This window comes from Gordionus sp. m RMFG-2023, chromosome 5, assembly GCF_954871325.1.
Source record: "Gordionus sp. m RMFG-2023 chromosome 5, tfGorSpeb1-WG-v2, whole genome shotgun sequence".
Taxonomy (NCBI): Eukaryota; Metazoa; Nematomorpha; class Gordioida; order Chordodea; family Parachordodidae; genus Gordionus; species Gordionus sp. m RMFG-2023.
The window spans coordinates 16,174,464-16,182,408 of record NC_088779.1 but is presented as its reverse complement, the minus strand read 5'-3'; the positions used below and the strand labels follow the sequence as shown (position 1 = coordinate 16,182,408).

At 26.2% G+C, this 7,945-nt stretch overlaps 1 protein-coding gene across 1 annotated transcript; it reads left to right on the top strand.

Annotated features, from left to right (window-relative positions):
• Positions 1-3,924: 3,924 nt before the first annotated feature.
• On the top strand, positions 3,925-4,254 carry LOC135930209 (CCHC-type zinc finger nucleic acid binding protein-like). The gene has a single exon (XM_065466990.1). The coding sequence runs from the start codon at positions 3,925-3,927 to the stop codon at positions 4,252-4,254; it is 330 nt and encodes a 109-aa protein (XP_065323062.1).
• Positions 4,255-7,945: the final 3,691 nt, after the last annotated feature.

Below are 7,945 nucleotides of genomic sequence, written 5' to 3'. Positions count from 1 at the left end.
TCGAGAGTATTTTTTAAGTTGACTTCGAGGTCCAATAATACTTTAGGGGATGTAAAAATTGTAAATGAACGAAAGGCATGGAAAATTTTTGGAATGAATAGAAAATTTCTCAGTAAATATAAACCTGATGAGCAGGTAAATATTTTAAAATATTTTTCATTCTATTAAATTTAGCAAGGAATTCATCTCTAAAATGAAATATAGCATTTTCCCCTCCTATGAGTGAATATAAATGGGTAAAGTTGGCTTTGTCCATTAAATAAAATTTTCGGGTTAACAGTCCGATTTAGAAGGGGAATAAAATTCACACTTATGAGAGTTTAGTAACAGTCCTGTAATAGGGGCTAAGTTATTTATAATTGATGGAATTTTTTATGATTTCGCTATAAGGGCCTGCTAGTGTGCCATCGTCTAGGTACCATACATTTAATTTAAGATCACAATTGGAAGAGATCTCTTTTATAATTAATTGAATGCCTTAGCAGAATAATGCCGGACCTAAAGGGTCTCCTTGTTGGATGCCCTATTTTAAAAAGGTGGGTTGGTTGTAACATGCAGCGATGTATGTTGTATAATCTGGGAAAGTTTCACAAAAATATGGTATAAAATGTTCACTCCTAAGTGAATTGAAGGCATTATGAAGGTCGATTTTGAAAATGCATTGATCATGTGTATTATGGAGGATCGAGTTGGATGCAGCCTCACATCCTCCAGGAACATTAAATCCAACGGTTTGGTTGTAGTAGATTGAATAGATTAGATTTTATACGGGAGAAAATTATTTTTGGAAATGATTCGCCTGAAGAGTGGCTTTATTGCAACAGGTCTGATGTCCCCATTGGTTTTATTTAAGGATATTAAGCGGGCTCCAAAAATGATGGGCTGAATGGGATTAGGTATATTATTATGAAAGATATGATTGAGCAATATGGTGAATTGTGTAATTATATTTAAAAATGGGGTAAAGTTGGTTTAATTATATCTTGGAGATAAATAGCTCAAAAGCCATCGATGCCTTCTTTATGAATGACTTTATTGCTTCCAATATTTCCATCTCGGTTAGTAGAATGGGATTATTAGATGGTGGAAAAATGATTTGTGAAAAATCTTGAGGATGTTTAGATTGCATGGCAGTGAGAGTTATATCATTATTGGGGGCCATAGTATCACTTGAACAGGCTATGTTGATAGCTGAATTTACATTGCATAAGTTTATTTTATTTTCAATAAGCTTGGCCTTTTTTTATCTGTCAAAAGCTTATTGAAAGAATGTGGAGGTTGTTTGGGAATATCAAAATAACTAGTATCATTTGAATTTAATGTTTTAAGATAAATTAATTTTTTAAAATAATTTTTGAATACTTGTGTTATTGATATTTTTTTAAATAATTTTTGATATACTTGTGTTATTTGTTTTTTTTAAATAGTATTTTGTTTTTATATACAATAATATCATTCTAATAATTAAGATATCACAGAAAAATTTTATCGAAAATCTAATGTTTGTAAAAGATTATTACATCTAGCATAAAAATATATTAAGTTTTTTCATTTTTAAAGGAAAAATATAATTTAGATAAAGGATTCAGGTAATATTATAAATGGCTTTATATTTAATTTGTAAAATGATTTGTGACGATTAAAATAATATTAAAAAAAGAGATTCGGTGAATTTAATATCAATAATTTATATAAGTAAAGATTGAAGGGGGTGGGGGGGGGGGTGTATGTGTGTTTGTTCGAATTTTCAATTGATTTCAAAAGGAGAAACATTTTGTTTTGCTATGAGATATAATAACTTAACGTAGATTAATATCTAATGAGAATTGTTGGCGGGTTAAGCATTCATGTAATTCTTTTTCTACAAATACAGTGAAATTTTAAAAAGATATGATATAAAGATAAGGGAGGGGGTTATAATTAGATGTTGATTTGTAGGTTTAAACATCCACCCATGCTAATTGATAATATTAAAAAATTGTTGAGTTAAGTTTATCGTTAAATAAATATCGAAGATATTGGAATAATTGTTGTAGATACAGATACTTTTTAATATTCATATTTAAAATTTTACATATCACAGTATATATCATATTTTCTTCTAGAATCTTGTATTAATTCTTATTTTTTTCTGCCATATTTTAAATATATTTATAACCAAAACTAGCTGGAAAAAAAATTTAAAACTCATATTAAGGTAGATAGATAAAAAATAACAACACCAAAACGAAATAAGTAAAGATTATATTTTATATGTAAATGTAACTCAATAGAATATCATTACCAATTTTATGTATAATATTTATTATTTGTAGGATAATACACTCATAGTAGTGAAGAAGAAGATAGTGAAATTTAAATTAATAAGTTCCCCAATCTTAAAATTTTAGATAGAAATTATTTTAAAATAAAACTTAACAAAGACAATGTACAGGCTGAATATAAAACTTGTATAAACAAAAATAGTGATAAAGGATTCAACACAGATTTTGTTAAACATATTAAATTATATTATTTATATGTGGTTAAAAAATGTTGTAGTATTATGTGTATTTAAATTATTATTACAATAATGTCAAGGATATATTGTATTTTTATAAGAAAAAGAAATGATGTTAAAGATATATTGAATTTTTATATGAAAAAGAAATGATGTTAACGATATATTATATTTTTATATGAAAAAGAAATGAGGTCAAAGAAATTTTTGTATTTTATTTAAAAGAAAAATAATAATAATGTTTTTAGGCTTCGAAGATTGTTAATTAAAAAGAAATGTTTTTTTAAGTTAATTTTTTTCGCGTAAAAAGAGGATTTTTTTTATAAGGGAATTTTTTTATATAAAATAATTTTTGTTATGAAATATAGATTATATAAATAAAATTGTCAGTAGTATATAGTGGAATTAACCGAATCTATAATAATTAACTAGTCTAATAAGTTATAAGAAAACCACCCAATGTGGTGCCGTTTAATTTTTATTCAACCAACGGACAAGATATCTGGGTAAGAGTGGACGCAGTGTACTAATAAAATATACTATCACGGTAGAAAAAGAAAAAAAATTTTTAAAGATAAAAGGTAAAAAATTTTTTGGAATATATAAAATGATGTGCATTTATATAATTTTGATATTATTAATTATATTAGGTTTAATATATTGTCTAACTTTTAGCAATGTTAAAATATTTATAATAAAAGTTTTAATAAATTTTTTATAAATTTGTGAATAAAGAATAAATGTTTAATTATAAAAGAAGTATAAAAACTCAAAAGTATGTGGAAATGGTTCCACAGAGAAATAATTGTATTATAGCTGTAGTAGTGATATGTTTATGGATAATTGGTATTATGTTACATCGGAAAAAAATAAAAAGAGTTATAGAAAGAGATAGAATAAAAATTATGAAGAAAATTTAAATAAAAATAATGAAATTGAAAAAGGAAAAAATGAAAGGGAAGTAAAAAACTTTAATGAAAATGAAAGAACTACAGAAGAGATGTTAAATTTAAAGAGTTAAATATGGAAAATGTTAAATAAAAATATGATAGAAGGAATGAGGAAAAGTATCAATATTATGAGATCGGGAGAGGAACGAAAAGATATTGATAATAAAAGAGAAATAGAGATTAAAGATGAAAATGGAATGAGAGATAATAAACGAAATTATTGTAGTCATGGAGAAAGTTGTGAGAGAAGATTTAATGAAAGGGATTTCAAAAGAGATGATCAAAGAAATGATAAGGAATACGATCATTTTAAAGAGTATAATACATCAATGAACTTGCAGAGAAATGAAAAGGAAAATTGGGAAAAAGAAAATTTTTCCCGAAATAGATTTAATCGTCCAAAGATGAATATGTAAAATGTTATTCATGTGAAGAATTGGGGCATATAAGTAGAAATTGTGTTCAGAACGGTGCATGTATAACAAGGAACCGATTAAATGTAATAGATGTGGAGGAGTTGGACATAGTAGTGAAAAATGTTATGTTCCGACGTATCGTATTATTGGAAATAATCAAAGAACATTTCAATGTGAAAGATGTGGAAAAATGGGACATGCTAAAGAGAATTGTTATGTAAGAGAACCGATAAATGGGGAAGCATTTTCGGCAGTGAAATACATAGCACCGGCATCTAATGTAAGAATGATACAAAATAATGATATTTTGAAAGAAGGTAAAGTTGAAGTTATGTGTTTTAAATGCAGAAAGGAAGGACATAGTGCTATAGAATGTCGAGAGAGGTGACTAAATGATAACGAAAGTAATAAAATGGAGAGTATTACATTAAAGAATGAAATGAAATTTCGTGTGAGGGTAATTCCATACCAAATCGATAACTTTTCGGCTCGACCTTTTTAATTTCGATAAAATTTTGTATACTAAGAGAATATCATTAGAAAGCATCGAATCCAAAATTTTAGCCTCCTAGTACTCATAGTTCCTGAGATATCAATGGTCAAAAGTGCCAAAAATGACGTTTTTTCGAAAAATGCGATTTTTTAAAATTAAAATAAGTTAAAAAATAATGATTTTAAAAATATAAGTTATATGTCAATTTATAACTCTATTAAGGACCTTTTATTGAATATTAAAATTTTTTTCAAAATAATATTGTTGCGGTTTATATTTAAGTTATAACATTTAAACATAAAAACTCCAAGTGTTTCACTTTCCAAATTTTTTTGAATTTAATATTTTCTTATTCTCTAGCCTTATATCTATTCATAAAAAAAATTTAAACTTGGGACAGCCATGGGTTTTTTAGTTATTGCGATTTAAAAAATCAAAAAATAAATATTATTTTCAAAAATAGATGGCGCTCATTTATAAAATTACGCGTTTTGTTAAAATTATTATTTTTTTAAAACTTTTTTCCATTTTAACCATAAATAATAAGATTTTCCAGCATTAATATTATGAAAATATATTATTTAGATCAATTGATAGATTTACTTATTATATTACTTTATTGATAACTTGTAAAAATTATTAGTTTTTATAATAAATGATTAATTTCCTAAAAAGATTATTACAATTCCTATATAAGAAAATATTATTAATTTTTGAAAGATAATAACAAGTTTTCATGCACCTGCCTTGATATTAATTAATTTTTATTTTACAAATATTTCAATATTAATTTTTTCTTAAAATTATTTATAATGTATAAATATAAATGTGCAAATCCTTTTAAAGAATCTAAACACTTTAATTGTAAAAAGAACCTGCGTAAAGTCACGATGTGGATGACACAATATCCAAACATTGAGGCGGAACACTATATTTGTGATAAATGTCGTAAGCGTTTATCACAAAAAATATTGAAAATATAAATTCTGATAGCGAATATGTAAATAATATCCCCACAGCATCCGCATCAAATACAATCAATTTAACCTTAAACGAAATTGGAATATCTCCTATTAAAAAAAAAAAACTAACTGAAAATCCAAAAAAAAGATAGCAAAAATATCAAAAGCTCTTTCAGATATAATAATTAACAATCCAGAATTGGACACAAAAGACAATAATGATATACTCAACAATATGAAATTACATTATCCTAATTTATCTAAAAATAAAAAATATCAATTGCTGACCATTCTGCCTCCTAATTGGAGTGCAAATAAAATAAAAACGGAATTCAACGCTACATATATGGCATATAATTCCAAAATCATTTTAGAAGAAAAGGGGATTCTTTCAACTCCAAATTGAAAACCTGCAAAATATCTCAATCAAAAAACAGTTGATATTGTTAAAAGTTTTTTTTGCAGTGATGAAGTTAGTAGGGTATTACCAGGAAAAAAAGATTGCATATCTATCATTGAAAAGGGGGAACGAGTGAACGCTCAAAAAAGGCTAGTTCTTAATAATTTAAAAGAATTATATAGTCATTTTAAGAAGAGTAATTCAAGCATAACAATTGGATTTTCGAAATTCGCAAGCTTAAGACCAAAAAATTGCATATTGGCAGGGGCTAGCGGAACACATAGTGTATGCGTTTGTAGCATACACCAGAATATTAAACTAATGATTTTAGGCTGTGAATTAGCAACATTGACTAAAAATGGTGAGGATATATTAACAACTTATAGAGATGTTATAGGCAGAATGATTTGCAACCCCCCATTACCAACCTGTTATTTTGGTGACTGTAGCGAGTGTCCTGGCTCGACACTCTTAAAAGAACGCATTGAAAAATTATTTATAAAAAATGATATAGCTCTTATTACGTTTAAACAATGGGTTTCGGTAGATAGAACAACTCTGGAGACTATTTCTCAATCTTCAGACGAATTTATTAATTAAGTAATATCTTTCATGAATTTTTATTTATCTATTATATTTACAAATTAATAAAATAATTTTACGAAATTTTAAATTATTAATGCTGGAAAACCTTATTATTTATGTTTAAAATGGAAAAAAGTTTAAAAAAAATAATAATTTTAACAAAACGCGTAATTTTATAAAGGAGCGCCATCTATTTTTGAAAATAATATTTATTTTTTAATTTTTTAAATCGCAATAACTAAAAACTAAAAAACCCATGGCTGTCCCAAGTTTAAATTTTTTTTATGAATAGATATAAGGTTAGAGAATAAGAAAATATTAAATTCAAAAAAATTTGGAAAGCGAAACACTTGGAGTTTTCATGTTTAAAATTTATAACTTAAATAAAAACCGCAACAATATTATTTTGAAAAAATTTTTAATATTCAATAAAAGGCCCTTAATAGAGTTATAAATTGACATATAACTTATATTTTTAAAATCATTATTTTTTAACTTATCTCAATTTTAAAAAATCGCATTTTTCGAAAAAACGTCATTTTTGGCACTTTTGACCATTGATATCTCAGGAACTATGAGTACTAGGAGGCTAAAATTTTGGATTCGATGCTTTCTAATGATATTCTCTCAGTATACAAAATTTTATCGAAATTAAAAAGGTCGAGCCGAAAAGTTATCGATTTGGTATGGAATTACCCGTGAATGGAGATGTAGAAGTTAAGAAAGATTTAGTAGATAAAAAAAATGTATTTGGTAAATGGTGAAATTAATCCCTATTTTAAAATTAGAGAATAAAAGTGAAAAGGATAAATGTCCTCGTGTGGAAATAGTTGTAAGAAATAGAAAAATATCTATGCTATTGGATACAGGTGCTGCGATATCGATTGTAGGTTATGAAAATTTTTGTGAATATTGACCAGAGGATAATATAATTAAAGAAGAAATGAGAGTTAAACAGTTTGACGGATCGGAAATAAAGGTTTTCGAAAATTGAAGTACCGTTTGTGATAAATAGTATAGTTAATTATTTAAATTTGTGGATTGTTGATAAAAAAGTGGATACGATTATGGGGTGGGAATGGATTGTTAAGATTGGTCCACTAAATAATTTTTGGGGTATCTTTTCAAATGAAATTAAACGAGATGAAAGGATTGAAGTTCAGAACGATGAAATAGAAAATCGAGAATTATGTCATGTAAAAAATGAAATCATTGGAAATGGTGTGATGGGTAATCGGAAATATGAATTTGAAAAAGAAAATATGACTCAAACGCGGATAGTTCCAGTTAAAAAAAGAAAGGTAAGATATACTGAGTTGTCGCAAAGTGTTAATATTATGAAAAATGACAATCCTAGAGAGGTAAAAAAAGAAATACCTTGTAGAAAATGTATTACTGAGCGAAATAATGATGAAATAAAAATAATCACGAAAACAGAAGAAATATAGGAGAAAATTATTATTCAAGAAATGTATAAGGAACTGGATAATGAAAAGAAAGACATACCAGTGTTACAGAATTTTCCGGCGAAATTTGTAAGAAAAAAATAGGAAAAAGAGATTAATGGAGGGGAAGGAAAGGAACAATTGTCGAGTTTGGAAAATTGGACTTTCAGTGGCAGTTTTAATGAATAGTTATA